Raw genomic sequence first — 24,505 nt, forward strand, 5'->3', positions numbered from 1 at the left:
TGAACTAGGGAGATAAGTCACCAAATCAGCCCCTGTTAATTATCTTGGCCCTGCAGTCACTCCTTGCCAAAGTCAGGAAGATTTAATTCAACATGCCAAAAAAACATTTTTATGTCAAACAACATCTATCCTGACCCAAAGGGATGGTGGGAAGGAAAAGATATTTTTCAATTAAAAAATAATAATAATAAAGATTCATATACACAAAGCAAAATACTTTCTGTATTAATTGAGCAGTTCCTAAGAGACATCTTGGAGCAGCAAAGGAGCTGGGCAAACTTTAATAAGGGAATTCTTCAGAGACTAGAGCTTTGCTTTGGTTGCTGCCTGCCTCCTGGGGAGAGAAAACACTACGGAAATGAAATATGACCTTGCACTGTTGTGGCAGAGCATTTCCAGTTCTTTCCCTTGCCCATGTGAGTAACCCTTCCCTGTGTAAGGAGTTCGATTTAATGGTTACCTGCATGGCTTCACCACAGGTGACATTGCTGCACTCCTTTACCTGGCACACACCACCTGGAAGCTCTAACCAAGCTACTTATTTTTCCCTACAATTTGAAGGATGTAACTAACTTTCAGCATTTGCTCATAGCATTAGAAATTTCATGTAAGTCTGAGTTTTGAGACAAGGCTCTGCACCCTCTCCCTGCTCACACGTGTACTTTGCAGCCTCTCCTGCATGGCATGTCCTCCCAGAGCCAGCATGCACCAGAAGGGTGTCACCCCAGCCAGCCCATGCCCATGCAGAGTTCACCCCATCACTGCAGCCTGTTCCTGCCCATCCCCTGCCAGGGCAGCACTGGGACCAAAGTACGTGGCCCCAAGGAACAGCTTGGTGTGGATAGAAACCCCCACCAACCCACCTTCCTTCCTCCTGGTACAGCAATTTGGGTTTCCTATTCTCCAGCAATTTGCTTTTCTTTTTTAATCATCTTGTCTAAAATAATTAAAGGGGAAAAGCATTCCCCAAATAAAAATATAAACATCCGAGTTTCCCTGCTTTAATCTGTACCCCTCCGACAGCTCAGACCCTCCTATTAGCACAGTGCCGGTGTGTGATTTCATTACATGAGTAGCTAATTATAGAGTAATTACAACCTTCCCTGGGCTGATAATTTTTTCTGTTTGTTTCTATTTCAACTTCCACAAATAGTGGGAAGTCCCTTCTTTGTTCCTGCCTTACTCTACTGCGATCTGTATGTTCTCAGTCCCGGATTTTTCCCCCCAGTGAAGGGAGGGCTGGATAACACTTAGGTGTAATTCCTGCCTCCATCACGTGTAATTCCATACTGAATGAGTAAATGCTCCTGTAATTTCACTGAGCAGCTGCCTCCCGTCTGGATGGCGGCACTGTGATACCGTTACCTGTTTATCTCCTGGAGGTAGAAGCACTGCTGGCAAGCCCCTGCCCATCACTGTTTATGTGCAAGGAGTTAATACCCCAGCATTACAGTGCCCCTTGGTGAAACTAAAATTAGGCAACGGTTTTATTTTACTGCCTGTGAACACTCCCTGACAGTACAGCCACTGGGTGCTTTCCAAACTGCTACAGTTTCAGGTCCCAACCTGAAATTCTCATTTAGAGGAGGACTTTTACCGCTGCTAATCCCTCAAGTACCTCTCAGAGGCCCTAAATTGCATGAGGGTGCTGGGGCATGAGGCTGGACAGGGCAGGGTTGGCAAACAGCACAGTGAGCCTCTCTGCTCTGCCCTGTGTGATGGCAGGACAAAGCACTGGAGGGACATGGTGATGCTGGTGGGTTGAACAGGCAGGGCAGGTGCTGCAGTGCCCCAGCAGCAGAGGGCTGAGCAGGCTGCTGGTCCTGGGAGCCAGGCTGCTCATGAGTGTTGTATGGGCACAGCAGCTGGCGTCCAGCAGCACCAGTGCCCACAGCAGGAAAGGAGGAGCGGCTGAACAGCAATGCTCTTTTTGTCAGGGGAGCTATTTTAAACCATCTGCTTTGTGGGTAGCCCTTTTGGCTCCCAAGTCTGTCTGAGGCAGAGGTGTAGAACAGGCTGGAGGGCAGAACATCAGAGCAACACTACAGGAGGACAAAGACAGTCTGTCTGCTGAAGCACAGATTCGCACAGGACCGAGAGGCACACACACACTTGCTCATCTGGGACTAAGGGAACAAACATACCCAAGGCTTCCACAGTTACCTCAGAGCTGCTGTTATTAAGGCATTTATTTGGGGTTTTTCTTCTCCTTCCAACACCAAACACCCCTCTTCTTCTACAATCTCCATGCAAACCATGGAAACATGCATTGCCCAGGAGGACACCAGCTCACAAAGACCTAATAAAACAACAACTTCTTCAAACCACTGCTTTTAGGACTACTCAGACAATAGGCAAAGAACCAGAGTACAAGCAACTAGGGAGAAGATTTATTGGCAAGAGGAGTCACAAAATCTTTTGTCTACAGTGATAGAGAAGAGGAAAGGCAAGAACAAGGCAGGGACAGACCCTGGAACTGCAGGCAGCCCAGTAGTCGCAAGGGTTGCCTAGCCTTGTTGAAGCACCTCTGCCTCCTTAGTGGGACACATGTCACCAGCTGGGCACCTACCAGCCCCTGGCCAGGGCCAGGAAGTCTCTTGTGGCAGGGAACAAGGGCTGGGAAGCTTGAGGAGAAGGACAGAACTGAGCCCTTGAGTGCTGGATGGCTGCCATGCCACTGCACTGCCTGAGAAGCCCAGTACCCCTCTCCCAGGGGATGCCCACGCTGTGGGACATCTCTGCTTTCTCATGGCACACTGGGCACCGTAAGCCCTGGCACATATGGCAGGGGGTTTGGAACTAGATGATCCTTAAAGTCCCTTCCCAAACCATTGCACAATTCTATGTTACAGTCCAGCTTCAGAAACATTAAGGAATTCGAGAGTGTCCAAAGGAGGGTGACAAGGACGGTGCAGGGCCTTGGGAGGAAGCCGTGTGAGGAGTGCCTGAGGTCACTTGGTTTGTTCAGTCTGGAGGAGACTGAGGGGAGACGTCACTGCAGTTACAACTTCCTTGTAAGGGGAAGAGGAGGGGCAGGCACTGATCTCTGCTCTGTGGTGACCAGTGACAGGACCCAAGGGAATGGCCTGAAGTTTTGTCCAGGGAGGTTTAGGTTGGATATTAGAAAAAGGTCCTTTACTAATTAGAGGATGATTGGGCACTGGAACAGGCTCTCCAGGGAAATGGTCACAGCACCAAGCCTGACAGAGTTCAAGAAGATTTTGGACAATGCTTTCAGGCACAGGTTGTCACTCGTGGGCCTGTCCTGTGCAGGGCCAGGAGTTGGGCTCGATGATCATTGTGAGTCGCTTCCAACTCAGTTTATTCTGTGACTCTGTGATTCTGTGACCTCACAGCAAGCCAACTCCCATCTTTCAAAAGCCTGTCAGATTGTATTTCCTTCACACATTCACTCATAGCAGTGACTTACATTTCTGACATATGGGCAACATTCTTGGCTGTCCCAATAAAATATGTCTATGCCTTCCCATCTTCAGCAGGGACTGCAGGCATTTCCAGTGCAAGGCAGAGCTGCAGCAACTTCTGCCTAAACTAACATTTCATTTCCTTGCTACAGCTCACTTCTATTGTCATCACTTTCATGCCTCTAATTAACTTGCATCTGTTTCGTGTTTGAAGTTTGTAACACTTGCCCACTTTGGCTACAGTAGTTTATAACCCAACACTAAACATATGTTTATGTTTATGGCACACTAACTCTGAATCCTTTGACTTAGCATTGTATCAGTTCGTTATACCACTAATGGAGAACCTCTGAGACAGGGCTGAAGCTTAAGTGGCAATAAATTGGGGAATCATTTGGAGATGGTTGAAGAGAGGCGGCCAGTGAGGACATGCCTGGCCTGACATCCAGAAATGTTGAGCATTTGCCACCCACCCTGTAACCACTGGGATTTTTAGCACCTCCAAACACGAAACCACAACAGCTTTCAGCAAAATTGTCATCTGGATCTTAAAGAAAAGACTAAAATCCTTTGTCATTTTTGCTCCAGAGGCCTTCAGCACATCCCACCTATCTACAAACTAAGTACCCACTGACTTTGCAGTAGGGCTAATGAGATCTTCACAAAGATTTTAGAAGGCCAGGAGGGAGAGGGGGCTGCATAATGTACCATATTACACATATAATATATAGCATATTGTTAGGTGATATTTAACACCTGCCCTAGCTGTCAGGTGACAGGCTGGTGTTCTGGCACCAGCTGAGGTGAATATTAAGATCCAGTTGGCCATTCAGACCAGTTTTACATCCATTAGCATCAGGGAAGCTTCTTCTGTTTTCCACCAGACATGGTAATGATGTAAGCACACCACCTCTTCGTAGCCAGAGCCATTAAGGTGATGCCTAGATAAATGTGTTTATTTTTCATTCAGATAACAGGATGCTCCTTAGAGCTAATAAGTATTTACTTTCCCTTGCATTGCTATTATCTCTCTCATTGAGAACTGTAATTAACATCATTGATCATTTGCGTAGTTTGTCTTCTAATCTTTCTTTTGTGCTATGGTGGATTGAAACTGCAATGTGCATTATGTCAGTACAGGAAAAGTTACATTTGATCTCTGCCTTTTCACTGGTCTGATCTACATGGGAGCTGTGCATAAGCCATTCCTGTTACACTCCACAATATTTTACACCGTCCCTTCAATTTAAAAGGGACAGCCGTGTATTTTCCATGCAGCAAAAGTGCCCTTGCTCATAACACTATCACCAAACACTTGAATTAGCTGCTTCCACTTCGCTCATTGTTTCTTGACGGGGATAGAGAGCCAAACCCTGAGGTTCTTGTTGGAGCAAGTTTCTATCACCAAACCATAGGGCAAGTGGCATGCAAATATTGCTGGGGACCCAGAGGTGAAAGGACCTTCCCCTCGCTCTCTCTCTGCACAGGCACCGCTCTCAAGAGATACTTCAGTCAGGACATTTTCTGAAAGAATGTGATCCCCGTCTGACAAATGAAAATGTCAAGAGTCTTCCTGTTATTGACTGCATACAGTGGGGATTAAATAAAGCCACAGCCATGACATATAAGGACATGCTCTCTCATGGAGCCTGAGATGCAGAAATCAGTGCTGTCTTGCTGGTCAATGCCACAAAGCTGGTTTGCAGCAACAGATATCTGACCAAGCATCTCCAGGGCTGCTGTTCTTCCTGTTCAGGAGAAAGCATCAGTTTACAGCCATCTACGGTCATTTGTTTTTTTCAGACAGCAAGAGCTACACAAATAATAGATTTACAATAATAAAATTTGTCCAGTAAATTGGCCTGGAAAGTAAAAATAAAACCCTCTGCACAGCTTTTATTTTTTTCCATCTTCCATATACCCACATAAGTGTGAGCACACACTGAGAGGCACCCTGTAAAGAGCCTCTGCTTTCCAAAGAGTCTCTGACGAGAAAAGTCATCCCTGGCACGAGAGCCCTTGCAGGACCTCAGCACCCTGGAAGTGAGGCTGGAAGGGCCATCAGCTCCTTCAACACCCCCCTGCAGAAAGGGCCTTCATTAGAGTTCAGCCAAGCCTGTCAGAGCATCACCTTGTCAAGGACAATCCATCCCAAAGCAACCAAGATTTGCTTCCCCTCTGTACCTGGCTGTATGTGCCTTACACCTGGGCTGCTTTCCAGTAAGAAGCAAGCTGGGAGAGAGTCACCCCAGTTTCTGTTACATCCACCTGTATTGCTTCCTAGCCTATTAGAAATCTGGAATGGGAACAACTTCTTATTGCTTTTGTTTTGATTTTCTCTCATCTTGTTGGATAGGAAATGCCCAGACTCCTCCCTAATTTGGCATAAATTCAATGAACCAATACTCAAACCTTCAGAGCAGAGAAGAATCCATTAAGCTCATTTCCATTTGTTCTAGCAACAAATCAGTATATGGAGACATGAAGAAAATAATTTTGAATTACTTTTTCCATTATCTGGTTCTCACTTCCTTCCATTTCCCGTTTGCCTAGCCTGGCTTCTTTATTCTCCTCGCATCTAGCCCGTAGCAACTATCTCAATATCTAGGAAAAAGCATTAGGTTTTAAGATCTCAAGCTCCCTTTTGACAAAGGCTTTGCAATCCAGAGACACTAAGTGAAGAGGATTAAACTTCCATCTGTTTGCCTTGAGGGGGTAAAGCAGAGAAATCAGAGAGAGGTTTCACGAGATGCTTGTGTGATAACACTGCACACTCACTAGGCAGGAAAGTCTCAGATAAGATGCATTTGCTTGGGAGTCATCCCAGCTGCCAGCTGGAACAGGTTCTTAAAAACTTGCTTTATGCACAGCAGACTAGAAAGATTTGTTCAGGTCTCTTTCTCCAGAGTGTCTGCCTCTCTACACCTGTGCCATCTGCAGCTGCAATTTTTCGGACAGCAATGAGGAAGTGGCTCGATCCTGCACTCTGCTGAAGCTGGAACAGAAACACCAGTGTGGCTACAACCAGAGGGAGCAGAGAGATCCCACAGAGCACCAATCCTGTCCCTTTGTAGGGATGATCATCCCATGGCACAGACAGGCAGTAGGTGGTAGGAACAACACCTGGCGCCTGCAGCACCCCGATCCTGGCATCGCTGTCCCTAAGGAGAGGGGGTGAAGGAGCTGTTGCAGCCTGGCCCCTGCACCCTAAGCTGGCACTGACCTTTCTGGGGACAGAGCTGAATGTGGCTGTGACTCAGCAGCCTCCTCTCCCTCACCAGTGGCTGGTGACTAATTGTATTTAGTCCCATTCTTCATGTTTTGGGGAGAACAAACATAAACAGACTTAGCAGTAATTGTTGCTATGTCTCTACTGTTTCCTCCTCTGGTCAAGTAGGGGTTTTCCCACACACTCATAATTTTAGAGCAGCATTTTAAGTACTTTTTCTTATTTTTAAGAAACAGTGTGAACATTTCTTGACTGGTGGGAAAAGAAGGAAGGAAACTTCAAAGAATTTCTGATTTGGTGCAGACTCTGAGGAAAAAGTGATCCCATATTTGGGATCCCATTCCCACATCCCATATTTGGTGGGAATCTGTAGCTCATATCTGGAATGGACCTGAAAAGTTCTTGAGAGCTGAAGTCTTCCTCCTAGCTAGAGAACACATAGATTGGGCAGATGAAGCAAGGAGAAGAGCAAAGAATGAGTGTGTGGTCAGCTGGACAGGGCACTCAACTCAGGTTCTATTGGATATGTTGTTAATTATACAAAAACATTTAAAAATTATAAAATTATTTATTTACTACTGATATAAAAATCAATTACATAATCCTCATCCTCAGCCAGAAGACTAAGATGAATTTATCTATAAATTTTATAAACATGTATTTTAATGTATTTTAGAATATGTTTAACCCAAAGCTCACCAACTCAGATGCACATCTTGAGAGATAGGAGACCTTTGGTCTAGCTTTCACTTGTGCAATACCTAGAGGACTGTTTAGTGACAGCAATGGCAGTGACAGTGACAGTGCCCCTGCAAGGCAGCCTGACTCAGGCTGGCCCCAAGCAGTCTGCCAGCCTTTACAGCCTGCAGTTAGGTGTTAAATTCAAGGTATGAGCTTATCTCTGTGCTTTCTCTGCAAGCTGGCCTGAAAGCCAGAAGCCAAAATCTTGCTGCTGGACACCTGTCTGTGCTGTGCACCCAGAGGCTCCCACTGCTGTGCAGCCAGCTCTGGTGAAGGACTTGCCCCTCTGTGGGAGTTGTGAGCTTCGGGGGTGATGCCTGGTGCAGTGCCCATGAAACACAGTGCCACAGGGCCCAAACTCACCTGATCCACATGCTGTGTAATACAGCATCAGCAAAGGGCTGTATGCAATTGAGTTCAACCCCATAAACTTCTTCATGCTGACTGCAGCCATCCCATCAGATCCCTACCCAGTGCAGTCATTCACAGGCTGCAACAAAAGTCTTCACATGCCATGGGAGCACTGAAGGCAAAAAGCCAACTTGTCCATGTTGTATTACAGTGCTAGGATAAGTTCATCTGTTGCTACTTCTGTTAATTTTGTATAGCATACACAGATATTTTCAGGGAAGAAAATAAGTTTTTGCATGCTCTGATCTTCCCTTTGTGCCAAATTCTTCCACCTTGGTATGGGCAAAAACTCCCAGTGACATTCTTTGGCTGTACTCCACTGTCCTGTCCTGAAACCCCATGTTTCACTGCTGCCACTGCTGTTCAACTGTACCAGACTTTTAGAAAGCTGCTGGTGAAACAATAGTAAAAATCAAGGAAAAACAGATTTAGTATCTGTAAGTCCACGTGAGCAACTGAGGGAAATATCTGGCTGTGGAAGAAACCAGTGAGATAAGATACTCAAGTGAAGACTGGAAACTGTCCCTGTACATTGTATTTCTGTTTCATTTTCACTCAATAATATACATAGCAGATCCCTGTAATCTTGCTGTTGGATGTTTCTATCCACTGCGACAAAAAGCCACTGACAGCACCCCCAGCTGCGATTAAGTAGACACCAGGCCATCTGTCCTGCAGCAGCACTTTCCTCAAGAGCAGACAGCTCAGGAACCCCAATACTGGCAACTACTTACTTACAAATTTGTCATACGTAATTAAATACTCTGGAAAATATTTGCGAGCAAAGAGTTCCCGGGATATATCATTACTCATTATAAAGTTGCAAATTGCTCATGAATGATCAAATATTAATATGTAGATAGGGTGCAGTCCCAGAAGGGTTCCATGGCTTTGATAAGAGATTAGCCGTGTTCAGCCGCTGGGCACTCCTGTAGGCTCATCAATTGCCATTGTAAAACAGGGCATGCCACTGAATGTTGGGCCATGTATTGAAGATCACTGGGGCACTATAACCTGCTTGCTCAGACACTCATAGGAGAAGTCGGGAGCTTCCCACGTGTGGAGACGCTCCGTACAAAGGGCTGCTGGAGCCCTCGGGGCGGCGGGTGCGCTGGCTGCAGCACGTGTGCAGCCCCGAGGTGGAGCAGACTGTTTTCCTGATACCATGTACATAACACTCCACCCAAGCCTCCCTGTGTAAATAAAAAATAAAGTCAAATTATGCCAGTAAAGAGTGGATTACACTGGTCACTGGGAGTGCTTTTGTATGTTCAGCCATAACCTATGATAAGGTGCTTGCCATAAAATTCCTCCTGGAGCCTGCAGCTCTCCTGAAAGCTGCAAGATGCCAGCGGAACCACCAGCGTTTTGCTTCACCCAGTGGGGGCAGCAAGGGGGGCACTGAGGAATGGGTCAGAGACCCAGAAGGCTGCACAAGTCCCTGGGGCCACAGGGATCCCTCTCCCTTTCAGGAGAAAGACAGGAGTGCAGATTGCCACCAGATATAAGGAGACAAAGTTCAGTTCAAAGAGGTAAAGGGTGACAACCTTTCTACAGACAAAATTATCCCACAGTCAGTAAAGCACAGCAGCAATCAGGACAGATAACAGAGCGAGTAATGAAGGCAGAGATTACAAAACTCCACAACCAATCCATCCCATAGCAAAAAGCTGCTGTAAAGCAATTTTAACCCAGCCTATAAACACTATTAGAATTGTTATGCTTTGGTACAGGAAGTTTTTTAAAACAAAAACACATGGCAAGTTTCATTTGCATTATGATAAATAAATGTCTGAGCAGGTCCCACATTTGGTACATTTTTTACAAACAACAACAAAAAAAATTTATTTCTGTCATCTGTTGATGCAGGAAAAAAAAGTGTTCCCAGCTTCTGATACTAAAGCTTCACAAAAAAATCACTTTCAAGAGAGTGTGTTTTATACTTTTCATTTATGAAGAGGAAGGCCCCCACATTTGGGCCTGTCCCATCCTGAGAGGAGACTGCTAGTCAGTGAAGGCTGGCAGAGGCTGGCTCTGCTCACCCACCTGCAAGTCCATCATGAGGGAACCACTATCCTTTCTGTTCTGCCACTACCAAACAGTCAGGTGGAATTGGGTAGGAAGAAACATAATTGTGGCTCTCCTCTACAGTCTCATGGGGAAAAAAAAATCAAATAAGGGAAAGGTTATTGTGGATTGATAACAGCTGGGGAGGCTGGGAACAGTACGTGTTACCAGGGAGAGTTTGCTCCAGTGCAGGCAAGGCGCCCTGCACGTCTGGCCCTGGGAGAAGAGGTTGAAGAAAGGCATCCAGGGGAGGGAGAGCCAGAGCAAGGACGTGAGATGAAGAGCTGCAGAGAGATTGCAGCCAGCCAGACTGGGACACAGATGGCTGGAGGTGAGATTCAGTAAGGAGGTGTTGTAAAAAAAGCTTTGCATGTGTTCACGTAATTAAAACCCTGACCATCACGCACTGTGTGTGACAGAGGGGGATCATGGCTAAGAGCACAGCTTTGGGCACTGGGTAGACTTAGACAGCTGATCTTCTGCAGGCTTAGCAGTCATGTGATTTCTTGTGTGCAAAAGCATGAAAGGTTTTAGGTGATGGAAGTCTTTTGCAGAGAGATGTGGAAAAGAACAATCCTGTCAGCAGCCAAAGTGCTGCACAAGCATTTTTGTTTCTGCACTTGCTGCTTTGTGCTGCCCTTGCATGCACCATGAAGACACTCCAGAGTGAGCCCAGGAGCAAGCCCAGGGTTCCTGCATGGAGGGATGGGAGGATGGAAATGCACCATCTCTTGGCTCTGGAAAACAGTCACGTAAAGCTGTGGCTTTGCCTGGGGCTCATGTGCCAGTGAGGTGCCTATAAGCACAGGGCTGGTGTGGATTTGCCTGGGGGCATTGCTTTGGAAAGTTAAACTAGGCATAACTTCAAAACCTATAAACCATGCCCCCTTGATGCCTTTTCCTGGTCTTAAGAGTCAAACACGGTTAGAAGGGAAAAAGGGGTTTTACCTTTGCATTTATTTTAAGGATCCTTAGGTGCACCACGTCCAGGTCGAATGCACCTCAATGCACACCACAATGCACACCCCCAAAAGATCTGGTATCACATTATAGGTCTTACTAATTAGCATATCTATCAAAGATTCCCCAATGAGAGGCTCGAGCAAGCCCCCCTCCCCAAGGAACCTTCCCCTGGATGGTTCTATCTTAGTTTACAAAATCTGTTCTGGAGAGGACCTTGGGGTCTGGGGCACACTGATCCCTAGCTACGAAGCTTCTAAAATGTTTAGTCTCCTAGCCTGACAAGCAAGTCCAAGAATGTAGGGAGAAGGCACTAAGAATACAGAAATTGCAAAAAGGTATAAAAGGGGTATAAAAGAAAAGGCAAAAAATCACCATGGCATCACCCTCCTGAGCACAGTCTCACCATGCAGCAGAGCCAGCACCCTGTGCCGGTGGAGCAGTCCTTCTTCCCTTTGCCCTGTCAGGGTGCTCCTCCCTATGCCGCCTGCAGAAAGGGCCAGCTGCGGCCTAGGACAGCGCTCTTGACCCAGGTGAGATGCTGCCGACAAACACATATCCACACTAATTTGGCCCCTGAGTTGTGTCCTGCATGGACTTTTGCTCCCCCATCACCAGCCGCAGCCAGGGCAGCCGGGTCACTGCTCAAGGGAAAACACTGCCTCGGTGGCCACCAGTGCTGTGACTGTGACTGAAGGCTGGTGTTAACTCTCAGTTCCCCTCCACGATTTAGCAAAGCTCCCCCAGAGCCTGCTACAGCTCCTCAACAATGGGCCCACTGCCGAGAGCAGGTATCCAGCACAGAGCTCAGCAAAGCCCTGCCAGCAGCAGGAACAAAACAGCCCCTGGGACCGGAATGAATTATGCACAACCTTAAGTATTTGCAGGATAGAGGCCTTAGTTCACTGGGTTAAAATACCAGAACAATATAAAACACCTCTACCTCTGGAACCCACTGCACTTCATAAAAATGCTTGGGACCCTGCTGGAGCTAAGCCATTGTCGATAGCCATAAAAAATTGGTTAATAAATCTTCTTCCACTGATGAAATAGCTACTTCACAGCCAGAACTCAACAAATTGAGCATTTCAAAGCAACCTGCTTGAGACAAGCCCTTATTTGCACAACAATACAAGCATCCCCAGCCTGGGCAGGACCCTGAGCCTGCACTGTTCCTCCCTCCCCATTGTCACAGCCAAGTGCCAGGAGGAGATTTAGTGCACCGATATTTTCCTCCCAAGTGACAAGAAGGGGGTTTACATTTGCAGCCCGCAGGCCTTTGGAGTGAAATGATCCCAAAAGCAGAGATTAGCCTGGCACTCAGCCGCCACGCTGGCTAGACCACTGGCAATGCCAGGGTGACAGCCCCCTGCCCCCCAGAGCCTCTCCCAGACAGACGCTAGAAGTTCATTATAGTGCCACTTCTAACTTTTTTTTTATTGGAACACATGTAAAAATTAATGTTAAGAGAAAGGCAGGTGCTCATCGCCTTGCTGCTCCACAGAAACTATCCTGAAAGTTTAATCTAATAGGTAAAAAAGCAATTACGGGAGAGACTCCATTCTTAACAAGCTGTCACTAGTCAGTCTTTTTTAAATGCAGCCGATAGCCAAGGGGAGTGAAACAATACATTTCACTCACTCTGCCCAACTGCACAGCCGTTGATATATTTAAGTAGTGAGATAACTAGAAAGAGAAAAATACTCTTACATTTCAGTTTTAATAAAAAACTTCTTAAAAAATTGAGTCACCCTATTTTCATGCCAGTGTGGATTTTTATGAAGTCAGGGCTGACTTGTTCTCTTCCTTTCTGCCTACGGGGAAAAGAGCAGGGCTCAGCTGGGAGGCAGGACCTGCTTCCAGGCAGAAATATTTATTCAGTGAAAAGCTGCATTTAAATATTGATGTTTCAACAGAACTTACTATTTGCTTAACCAAATGTTATAGATTTGCCTAAAGAATCACAATGGGGAATAAAAAGGACATTTTTCGACCCTTTTAGCAACACTGAATGACTTAGAAACAGTGATGAGCAAATCCTAAATTTTTCAAATCCATGTGATTTGTGGCTCAGATTTCCTGATAAGTTGTTAGGATTTGGGTTTGGAAGACAGGTGTTTGGCATTTCTAACTCCCTGCTCCCTGTAGGAGACATCAAACCGAGCATTAAACTCCTGCGGTCTTGAAAGTTCAAGTCAAGGTGGTTTTTGTTTTGCTTTTCCCCCTGAAGGTCAATTCAGGATTGAATCCTTTTGTCAAGGTTGGCTGGAGAGCAGAAGGCTCTGTTAATCTGCAGGCGCTGCGGCTCCGTCCTGGCTTCCTTCCCTTGCAGTTTGTTTTACTTCAGGATTCACCCCCTGGGATTGTAAAGACTGCAGATGAGGGTTAGAGGTGAAACAAAGAAAATGAGGTTGGGTGTTTGTTCAGAGGGAGCCAGAATTCATAATGTTGGAGACACTGGGCCCCTCCCAAGAGATAACCGTAATTTACCAGCACCTCTCCATCACTTTTTTTTTCCCCAGAAATAAAACACAGTGACAGATCCAAAATACTACTTCCCCAAGTAACACCTAGAACCAAAACAAGGAGAGTTTCTTTCTGCAAAGTGACCAGACACTGGAACAATACAAATATGCTTCCAGTGATCTCCATGTGGGAAAGCATCTGAAAAAAGAAATAAAGGCAACTTTGCCTTCTTCAGAGACTTTCTTTTTTAATTCACTCAATAATATGGGTGTGGGGTTATGTGCCTTATGGTGTGGGGGTTTTTGACCATAGATGTTTTTTCCTTGGTAGATAATCTTCTTATCCCATCCCTTTTCAATGAGAAGGCCAAATTTTGCTTTCAGTTATTCACTGTGGAACACCACTGACTGGTAGCTAACAGGCACACCCATCTCACACAGGCACCCTGGTGATATATTTTCCCTGCTTCATACCTTGTTTTAATAATCACAATAGCAGCAAGAGAAGGAGCAGATGCATCCATTACACCTAAGAAAAAACCTTGCTCTTTCCCCAGGCTTTTTTGGGTGTTTGGCCTCTAGGGCATCATCCATTTGCAATGAGATCCCTGGATTTACAACAGAGCAAGTGGTTGTACAACAAAAACTGGATTCCGGGGTCCTGATAAGAGAAGACAAGCGTCCTGCGACCAGAGCCTGACCAGTCACCCCACGGCTAATCTGGTTGAATCAGCTGACGTCAGTGGTTTTATGTTAAACACACACCGGGGTGAAAAATGAGAGTCGCGCTCAGCTCCGGCAGCCCAGCTCCAGCGCTCTGCTACCAGAAGTGGCTGCTTACTTTCAAGCTCTCCGCACAGCCTGTAATCACTCAATATTGAAACCAGATTTACAAGCTCTTTAGAGGAGAAGTTTGTGATTTCCAAAGCAGACGCATTTGGTATTTCAGAAAAAGGTCAAGCCCCCTGTGGAGTAAGGGGTTTTTAATAGAATCAGTTCAGCAGGAGTTAAGAGGAGGCATACCAACCCAGCGGCTCGCAAAGCCAGGAGAGGCAGAGACATAAGAAAAGCCACAACCATTATTGTTTTGAGGCAAGAATCAGAGAAAGAGAGGAGCACGGAGTATGCTAAATTAAATCTTGGACATTTGATTTCATTTATTCCAATCCGAGAGACTTTCTCAGCTGGAAATAGAGAGGGCTGCCCTTCTTACGCTCCCAGGCTTGCAGGGGTTTCAAAGAAAGGAGTGTTTGTTATTGTCTGCAGGGGAAACCTGAGAGTGCTTAGCACAATGGCAAATCCAGGCTCTTAACTCAAATGCATTTAAAAGGATAGCCTTCGATTACTGTCTCACCTCTTCAGCCTCCAGCCAGGCTCTTCAGCTATTAATATTTGTTGCCTGCCTCACTCGGCTGAGTGAGGTGGTTGTCTAGGACTGCCTTATTTCATGCTGGTACAGCACCCAGCAGCCGGGAAGCCCAGGGAACATCATTAACGACCCTCCTTGTCACAGGAATACAAGTTTTCTAAATAATGCTGAGGCCTGCAGGCTATATAAGCAGCCACTACAGAAATACTAGCAATGAAGCTGGCTACTGCTTACTCCAACGCCCTTTGGACTCTGCAGCCAGTAATTTCCATGAAAAGAATTGGAGCTCATTCCGTAACTCACATAGCTGCTGCCAGACAGACACCAGAGCTCGTAACACAATTTCCTGAATATAAAGGCTTTAAAATAATTGGAAATCCAGATTTCATACTGTCTCGGTTTTGGCTGGGATAGAGTTAATTTTCTTCTTAGAAGAAAGCTTAGAAGACTCATAGCCCAGAAACTCCTAGGCCGTATCAGCTACCACACCTAAACTGTAAGTACCACACCAGGTAACAGAACAACCCCAGGAGATGGCAGCTGCTAACCCAAGTCCCAGCAGGCTGTGGCCCTGCTGCCATGACTGCAGGGGATGGCAAACAAGCTCTTTTCTTCTTGAAAACATCTGCACAGCAAGGGGCTCATTAGAGCATCCTGGTCTTACTAGCCTTTTAATGGCAAGCGTAAATAGGCCCTTATGTATTCAAATCAGCGGCAAATGAGCGGTGAAGGTCACAGGATGCTTAAATGACTATACAACATGCTCCCTCTGATTGCTGGAGAATCAGATCTTTTAACTTGTCTAGTCATAGTAACTACTGGTGCAGCTACAGACGGTACTTCAGGTTTGTCTCTTCCAGCATCAAGTTCCCAGTCAGCCATTCCCAAAAATAATACACTTGGCAGAGCAGACAACTGCCCTAGATTTTCAGATCAGTGCAAAGGAAGGGCAGAGCTCTTATAGGAAAGCAGCACTTTGAAAGGTCAGCCAGAAGACCACAGGCCAGATTCCAAGAGAAGTTGTGGCCACGTAATTTCTTAAACTTCAGCAGCAGAAAGAGGTAGAACTCAGAGGATATAATTTTCTGCATTAAAAGCAATTCTCCAGGCACTTTGAAGAAGTAAGAAGGGCCAGCAGCTTGAGGTACACAGATGAAACTAATCCTTCTAAACTGCACTTCAATATTGCAAACATGGGCACAGTGGGACCTTGGCACTCCCAAGGCTCTCACTGCACTCGGCCCATATGAGTATTTAACTGTAGGGGTAAGTTTCCAGTGTCAGTACCTCTGTTTGCACAGCCAAGTGACCAACTTATCTCCAACAATAACCCTACCACATCGTTTAAGTGCACTTTCAGGAACACAAGCCTGTGACTTAGAGGGGCAGGTTTTCCTCTGCATTTCAGGCTTAACAAACCAAAGCAAACTACCACAGCAAACAGGACCAGAGCATTGCTGCAAGGGTGTTGTAACCCTGTGTGTGCCATCCCCTTCTCACTGCTGGCACCAGTAGGACCTCAACCTCACAGCCAGAACAGGAAGCAGACGCATTTGTAAAGCTTCTTAAAACATAGATGAATAGTAGACTCTTGCCAAGTTTTATCTTCTGAAGCAGCATTTTGGATGCTTCTTTCACCATGATGTGGCATCAGCCTTTAAACAAGTATACTTTAATTACTGCACAGTCTAATAAAGCCAGAAAAATAAATACTATAAATTCCTCGAATAATCCAGAGGTTGGTTGTTTTTAGCAACTAAGCATTGCATAAATGAAATGATCAAGTGAAGCCAACTAGCAGAAGGAGTAAGAAACAACAAAGTGCACAAATATTGGCCAGGAAGAAAAGCCACCTAATGCAAGAATAGTATAAAGGAGGAGCCAGAGATTAAAGTATACTGCTGCTTCTTCAGTCCCACACAAAACTAGGAGCATATGATACTTAGTTACATGATAGAGCAAGGCAGATGCTTTCCACTGTGCCCAGAGGGGCTATAAACAGAAAAAAAAAAAAAAACCCAACCAAACCACAGCTGAATAGGCAGTGCGGTTTTGGGGTTTCCCTCTCCTCCCCAAAAAAATTTTGGGTGTAAAAGGTACAAAAGGAAAACAGATCATAGAAACAAGAATTGTGAGACAAGGGAGGAAAACCAACTCTAAAGAATTAGGAGTCACTTTCTGACACATTTTGCACAGAGGAAGTCTTTCTTCATTAAGAGAGAGGAAGAAATAGTTGTCCCAAAGAGCTTTGGAAGAATTCACTGAGGTTATGAACAAAATGCAACAGCCAAGAATTGAGGATGTGGGTTCACTGCTACTTGAAGTATAAAAAACAAAGCTGCCACCTTCATTCTCAAATAACCACCTGAATTCCTTTACAGAGTAGGAAAAGACTGCTTTCAGAATCTAATTGTTATGCATGGCATTACCATGCACACCTTGATTTGTTTTCCACTATCACTCACTAGAAAACACATTTTCCAAAACAAAAGTCACAAGCAAGTTTCAGACAAAATATATATATTTTTTAAAAAATCTTTACAATAAGTCAGGAAACATAGGAGCTTGCATACAGTTTATTATAATAACTCAATTCTCAGCTCCCTACAGTTCAGATAACCCTGGTGACAGTGTTTACAACTTCTAATTTTTGCTTTCACAACTCTGAAGCAAACAATACATTTGAGTGTATTTTACTCTGTGCAAATAAGACAACTTTTGGAATCCTTCAGAAGAAATATCCAAGATTCTGTTTGCAGAGGTCCTTTGTTTCTCAAAGATGATTTATGAGAGTTTTTGTTTTAAGATAAAGTGCTCCTGTCCAGCAGAACCCAAAGGCCTTCTAGAGTTCAGAGAGTAAGTTTAGCTCAGATTAAAAAATAATTGGTCATACAAATTCCAGCTTCCCATGTCCGCTGTACATTCCCCAGTGGACTAGTGAAAGAATTTTATCATTGCTGAGGTCTGAATGTCTCATTTTATCACAGGTCATGCAGCAGTTCTCGTGACCAGTCACAGGCACCATGCATTCCAAGTCCAATTTTGCCACCTGCCCTTTTTTTGAATGATGTCCATGAAAACTATAGTGCAAACGAGAAAGCATTTGCTGTCGCTGATCTTGCAGTCTCTTGTTTTCACTCCTGAGCATCCTCAAGGCCAGCATGATAAGGAGCACCAAGATTAGCCCACCAGCTATAGGAACAGCAATTACAGCCGCCCTGAACCATAACTCTTTCGAAGAAGTCAATTCCTGCACCTTGGTGATGAGATTCCTGCTGCTGTCATGTTGATATCTGCTCCCTTGTCCTGCAAAGGGGAAAGATGTGGAGCTTATTTCAGGATTTACATATACACTGTTTCACATGTAAGCAACTCCCTTAAATCCCACACTGACAAGTTAATGGAGCAACTGCTACACTCTGCAGTATATATAGAAAATACCCCCATAAAGAAAAAGCGTTTCTAAGTCTGCTTGTAACACAGAATTTCTTACCCCAATAGCCAGTTTAACTAGGAACACCACTGCCACTGATTCTTAGAAGCCATGTCAAGATGGCAAGAGAGACTTCCAATACTAATGCACATAAAAAAGCTAATTGGCTGAGATGTTCCCCTGCCTCCAGCCACCCTCTTCCCCCTCTGGTGTCTCTACTTACATTAACAACTAAATCAGTAACAGCAGATGCACAAGGTTTTGACTGTTGCTGGCCTGATGGCCAGAAGAGGGGTTTCACTGAAGCTTTATTGCCCTACCTGAAGTATCACCTCTGGAAGGAGACAAAACATCATGTAGTCCTCTGTAATTGCACATATCTTCATGACAGCATTCCAGCGTGGACATGGTGGTGGTGCCAGAGTGGTTTTGTGCTTGTTTGGCTTGGCACATCTCAGCTGTGCTTGCAATAGAGTCCAAGCAGCCATGAGTAAGTGGGGAATGTGTATTCTGAGGATCAAGCAGTCTGGAGAAGCAGGCGCTAAGCTCAGATTTGCACATATAGCCGGTTGCAACACAGTGTGCAGCATCACAGTAGCATCTGATTTCACCTAAAAAACAAAAATTGCACAAGAAAGGTAAGAATTTGGTCTTCTAAGGACACGTCATCATATATCCTTATTAGCCACAAGCATCACACAACCAAACTCGGTGCCAGTTTTGCGATACTTCTCTAGACTGTAGACCCACAAGAGCTGGGGTTGTTTCCTCCCCATCACTGTACAGTGCCTACCTCACTGTAGCCTTAATCCCTGTAAATGCCTTGGGGCACTTGCTTTAATGACTAGTACTGTAGTCCTTTGAATTAAAGCAAGAGCATTTCACTAAAACAGGGACTGAGGGAGGGAAGGTCACAGTGGCTTTTTTTCCCCCAAGAGAAATAACTGGCTTTTTTTTCCCCCCAAGGTAAATAACAAGGCCATTTTATAGCTACTTCCACTCGATGTCAGCAGTTGCATTTAGCCACATTTAAAGTGAAATACCAGTTCTAAAAGCAACACACACTTTCAGTCCTAGAAGAAAGTCACATCTATGTTTTAACCATTACTCCAGGAACAGCATTCTACTTTTATAAAAGTAACATTTCTTTTAACTGGGCATAAGCACACAACAAAAATATGTTTAAGCATTTATGTGACAAATGAAAAAAAAAAATTGGAACTGCTGAATTGTTTATTACCTCTCAATACTGCACCAAAATTTAAAAGGTTTAACTAACACCTTATAAAGCTATTAGCTAGAACCATTACCATCTAAGTCTCTCAGTCAAGAAAGTTTTACTGTGTGAAACTGAGCAACTATTTGTAATTTCTCCAGAAAATCTTTAACTAGTTATTCGTGAAAAAAGGCTTTTAAATCAGAATTATAAAACAAAAAAAGTTCCAGTTTATAATTTTTCTGTTCACCAGAGACAATGACTCTCAAATATAAAGTCTTTTAATGGAGTGAAACTGCAAGGCTAAAGGCTCCCCCTTGCCTTTCCCCAGTTTCACATGCAATCCAACATGCAGCAGAAAAGAGGAAACACTTAGATTGAAAATCCTCTACCAGCTCTATGAAAAATCTCAGGAAACCTCAAAAATTTCTGAAGGAAGCGATAAAATAAGTTCCCTTCATAAAATTCCTCATTTTGCGCTCTCCAAACTGCCCTGGTATGAATTAAACATGTCCTGTGCTGTAGCGAAAACTTACTCTTTCTAGGCAAGTTGCAACTCAAACATAATTCAATGTGCCATGGAGCCAAGGTTTAAAAGGAAGCCAGATTTTGGAGAAAACCTCGGAAGAATGGACTTAAAATTACTTCTGGTGTGCCTACCATACTTGCCACCATGGTAGCACCAAGGCTTTCAAAGTCGACCGAATCATCAGATGTCTTTTTTCTACAGTCTGCACTTCAAAAAAAAAAAAAGAAAATCAATCTACAGGCTTCCCTGCTGCCACCCCTTCTTATGATGTTAACTACTACCTATACCTAAAAAAACCTGTTCTGTAAGATGTTAAAAATAATCCCAACCAAGTTAGCTTCCCCTCGTCGGGCTACCTTAATACTTTCCCCAAAATGCTACTGCAGGCTCCAGGCCTTGAAGTTCCCGCTGCTCTTTAATAACTCTGCTTAACAGAAGCCAAATGATGGAGTGTCTCACTGTCTCCAGTCCAATTCCCTTGGGCTTTCAGACCAAGTAACCTAATTTTTCATGAATTCACACTCACTATCATCCAGCACGTTACAGAAAAAAAGCCTCAATCGTTTTCTAAGCATTCTATATAAGGTCTCTCCCCACCCCCCTGAAAAAAATAGTTTTCATAATTATTGCACTGTATGAGGGTTAAAAGTAAGATGAAAACATGGCACAGTACCAGAACTGACAGTTCTTTCATGAGTTTCAGCACAGTGCAGGAATAAAGTGAAACAACACACATACTTTCATTTTAACTGCTTATATAATCACGTTCAAAAATCTACATTTTATTGCCCTAAGACAATCTTATAAACAAAATCTGACAGGCTCGTCATCAGGTTAATTCAAGTACTTTTTAATTAAAGCCACGTTTCCAGTGAAACAGAATGGACTTTGTATTACTGTATTAAAACTGTATTTCTGTCAATTCATAAAGTTTCTTCCTGTGCTATGCAAAAGGCCAGAAAGGGTATTTAGTATTTTGAAACATTGAACAATGCCCTTCTGTTCCGTCCTCTTTCTTGTTACTGTATGTAGCTATTAAAGAAAAATGTCTGCTTTTAGTCAAGATGGCTACAGGAGAGACTGCAGGCTTCTCTTAAAGCTTTTGAAGTCAACAGCAGCCAGAAGTCTGTGATCCCCTAATTATATCATTATCAGGCACATAGTTTCAGTATCTGCGACTTCACATCACTCAGTCACTCCCTGTTCTGCCCGCTTTGATGGGGCCAGCAGGCTCTCCCCTGCACGCTGTAAGGCTGTTATTTAGGGTTAATTACAGCCTTCCTTCCAAAATAAATAAATACCGTCGCACATCACCACCACGCTAACTTATCCTTTACCCTCCTCCACGGAGCACGACGATTACCGGCAGCCAGCGGGCCGCCTCTGCCCCGGGAGGGCGCTCCCCGGGCGGCCAGACCACAAACCACAGCCCCCAGAGCCCCCAGCCCACTGCCCCCCGCGGGCGGGGACAGGGCCGGGCGCGGCCGCCCCGCTGGGACACCCGCGGGGCCGTGACTGCCCGGCACCGGCGGCCAGGTGGGAGGGGCGGGACGGGGGGGCGGGAGGCGCAGACCCGGCGGCACCGCCGCCAACACCGCTCGGCGCGGGGTCCCGAGACAGCGCCGGGCCCGGCTGCCCTCGGGCGGCAGCCCCCGGGCACCCCGCTCCCTCCGGCGCGGCCCCCGCAGAACACGAGCCCCGCAGGCGCCGCCGGTGCCCCGCCGCGGCCCCTCACCTCTGGTGAGCAGGACGGCCATGGCGCACAGCTCCAGTTGCAGCCAGATGAAGATGTAGCTGGAATGGCGATCCATTTACCCGGCGCCGCTCGCCACAGCCCGCAGCGCAGGCACGGCCGAACCGCCGTCGCCCGCCCGCTCCTGCCCCGCCGGAGCGCCGAAGAGCCGCTCGCCTGCGGGCAGAGCCGTGGTGCGGCCACCGCTGCGGCGGCGGGCCGGAAAGACGGCCGCGGTTCTCTGCCTTTCCCTCGCTGCTCCGCCGCAGCCGCAGGAGCAGCACCAGGAGCGGCGGCACGGTCACGGTGCCCAGCGGACGCTGCCTCACTGACACGGCGGCGGCGCCGCCCGCCCCGTAAATACGGCCGGCGCCGGGCGCGGGCTGAGCCGCACCGCCCCGCCCCTGCCCCGCCCCCGCCTTCCCATTGGCTGCGCCTGCGGCGGTGGGCGGAGGCTCGGCCCCCCCGCCCGGCAGCGCGGCGCGGCCTCAGCTCCACCCGCGGCGCCCCCGGGCGGCGGCGGCGGCGGCGGCGGGCGGGCCGGGAACGCGCTGGGTGCAGCGGTGCGCTCCGAGCGCCGGGCCCCGGCCCGGGGAGCCCCGGAGTGCTGCTGGGAGAGAGGCCGGCACCGAGCGCCCTCGCTCGCCTCCTCAGGCCCGGGGCTCTGTGGAGGCGGGGGAACGGGCTCTGCCGGGTCCCCGAGATAATTCCCTGCGGAGGCAGCAGCGCAGGGTTCCACTAAAAAACATCGTGCTCTGACTGCGAGTTCGGCGGAGCGGGGATGGATGGATGGATGGATGGATGGATGGATGGATGGATGGATGGATGGATGGATGGATGGGCAGCCCTCAGCCCCGGGTCGCGGTGACGGGCAGCGCCGGAGCGGAACGAGGCGGCGGCCGAGCCCTCCCGCCCGCGCCCGCTGTCCCGGCGCTGCCGCCAGCGCGGCCCCCGCCTGTACGCTCCCGACCCGCAGGGCTGCACGAGGCTGCATAAATGTTGCCCGAGTGAGAACAGCGGCGGTTTCCGTGCAGCCGGGGCTTTTTTTCCCAAGGTTTTAGAAATTCTGCGCTTGGGCTTGGCGCAGCGAAGAGCCGACAGCCATCGGCTGGAACCATGGTGCAGCTGGCGTGTCCATCCCCGGCCCCACGCCACTGTCCCGGCCTGGGGTCCACCCTGCGGCTCGGGGGCTCCTGCACCTCGCACTCAGCCCCTCAGGGTCTCATCCGCTGCTGTCACATCCACGCAGCAAGGGCAGGCCCGTGGGACAGAGCTATTAGCGAATATACCCTGCAGTAGTTATCCTCCTTCCAGTATTTCCTTTCCAACAACAGCTGTTGGGGATGGAAGCACGAGGTGGTGTTCTACCACTAAGCTCCGACACAGCTCCTGTGGGTCGTGTTTAGCTTGGACAGTTTTCCTTCACATGTTGGTCCTGAAAAAAATGTGCCCCTTATTTAAAATTTCTTTGCTAACTTAGTTTTCTTCTTTCTTTGCTCATAACATTTTATAAGACTTGATTTCTACAGCACAAACTGCTTCCCATTTATGGGCAAAATGCTTTACATATTTGGGTCCACTACTACTATTAAAGCTGTTGGATGATGTGTAGATAATAATAAAAAAATTACTTGACAATTTTAATTAGAATTTTTTTGGTGAGTCTTTAAAGACATTTTCAATAGGGGACATAATACCTCGTGTCGGAGACATTCCTCCCTGAAAGAGAAAAGAGGAAATATGAAATCTGAGATTGAGATAACTCCAGTTTACTTTGGCAGAGAGGAACAGACTGGATCTCCGGCTAATTAGTGCTGATGCCATCACATGTTATAATGGTTTTACTGTGAGTCTTGTGATTTGCATATGTATAAGATAGATACACACGTGCTGCGTCACAGTCTTTACACTTATGTTAGACATATTTGCACTCCACCACAAAGTAATTTTCTAATTCTTGTTTCTGTTTAGAAATTACAGAAACAGCAAGAACAGCCAAGCCATATGTCCCAGTCTGGCACCGGCTATCAGACACTCATTTGCAAACATACGAAAATATCGTTCATTATAACTTAGAATCATTACAGCAACATGTGCAATTCTGCTTCTCCTGTTCCTATCACCGGTGACAAGCGCATTTAACAGATCTCATTTGTTACATGCAGTACCGACAGACTGGAAATGGCTTTTATTCATGGAGCCACATTACTGCACTAAGTAACATGAGAGACTCCCTGAGTATTATAAACATCCTGACCAAGGGAGCACAGACAGACTAACCAGAGGGCAATATGCTTGAGATCAGTTTTGAGCAGCAGATTTCAATGACAGCTGTCAAGTTTGAATTGTGAGGTACAATTTACTGTAAAAAAGGTGCTAATTCTGTATGCTACAAGTGTGCATGAAGTACCAAAAGTGAGGGAGGAACAGCAGGGATCACTGCCCAGCCTTAGTGCCCCCCAAAGCAACTAAACACCCTTTAGGAAACCTGTGGATCGAGTCAGAGTGTCAGGAGGGTTTGACCGACTTACTGTGTCTCTTCACTCTCTGGTACACTGCTCAGAGAGACATGCAAGGATTGTGTGGGGTCCTCTGACAGACTATAACATAAACAAGATAATTCAGCTTCTGCAGTGCTAATTTGCTTTTGTTTTAGAGACAAGAGCTAACAGGGCCAGATTGGCCTGTAAAAAGGGACAGGAGACAGACCCAGCACAAAGCAATAATAACAACATGTTCTGCAACCAGAAGGAATGTGGGATAATGACTACGAGGAGCCATCAAGGAAAGCGTCAGGAGCCTGAGGCCGCATTACGTGTCTCCAGCAGCCATGGGAGAGCAGCCTAAAGCCTCCATTTGAACGGACTGCACAGCCTGTAGTCAGAGCCTGCAGAGCACAGGGCTGCTCCCTCCCACCAGATACGGTGA

At 46.5% G+C, this 24,505-nt stretch overlaps 1 protein-coding gene across 2 annotated transcripts; it reads right to left on the reverse strand.

The window, feature by feature from the left end:
- Nucleotides 1–17,170: 17,170 nt before the first annotated feature.
- On the reverse strand, nt 17,171–21,912 carry BAMBI (BMP and activin membrane bound inhibitor). Of its 2 annotated transcripts, XM_048294155.1 has the most exons (4): nt 21,581–21,658; nt 19,853–20,047; nt 18,421–18,711; nt 17,171–17,973 (listed from the first exon to the last, which is right to left on the reverse strand). In XM_048294155.1, the coding sequence occupies exons 3-4, from the start codon at nt 18,659–18,661 to the stop codon at nt 17,555–17,557; spliced, it is 660 nt and encodes a 219-aa protein (XP_048150112.1). In that variant the 5' UTR covers nt 18,662–18,711; nt 19,853–20,047; nt 21,581–21,658; the 3' UTR covers nt 17,171–17,554. The 2 variants fall into 2 exon arrangements, with proteins under 2 accessions (XP_048150112.1, XP_048150106.1); XM_048294149.1 differs by lacking the exon at nt 19,853–20,047 and having other exon boundaries at nt 21,581–21,912.
- Nucleotides 21,913–24,505: the final 2,593 nt, after the last annotated feature.

The sequence above is a fragment of the Corvus hawaiiensis genome, chromosome 1, assembly GCF_020740725.1.
Source record: "Corvus hawaiiensis isolate bCorHaw1 chromosome 1, bCorHaw1.pri.cur, whole genome shotgun sequence".
In the NCBI taxonomy this organism is placed as follows: domain Eukaryota; kingdom Metazoa; phylum Chordata; class Aves; order Passeriformes; family Corvidae; genus Corvus; species Corvus hawaiiensis.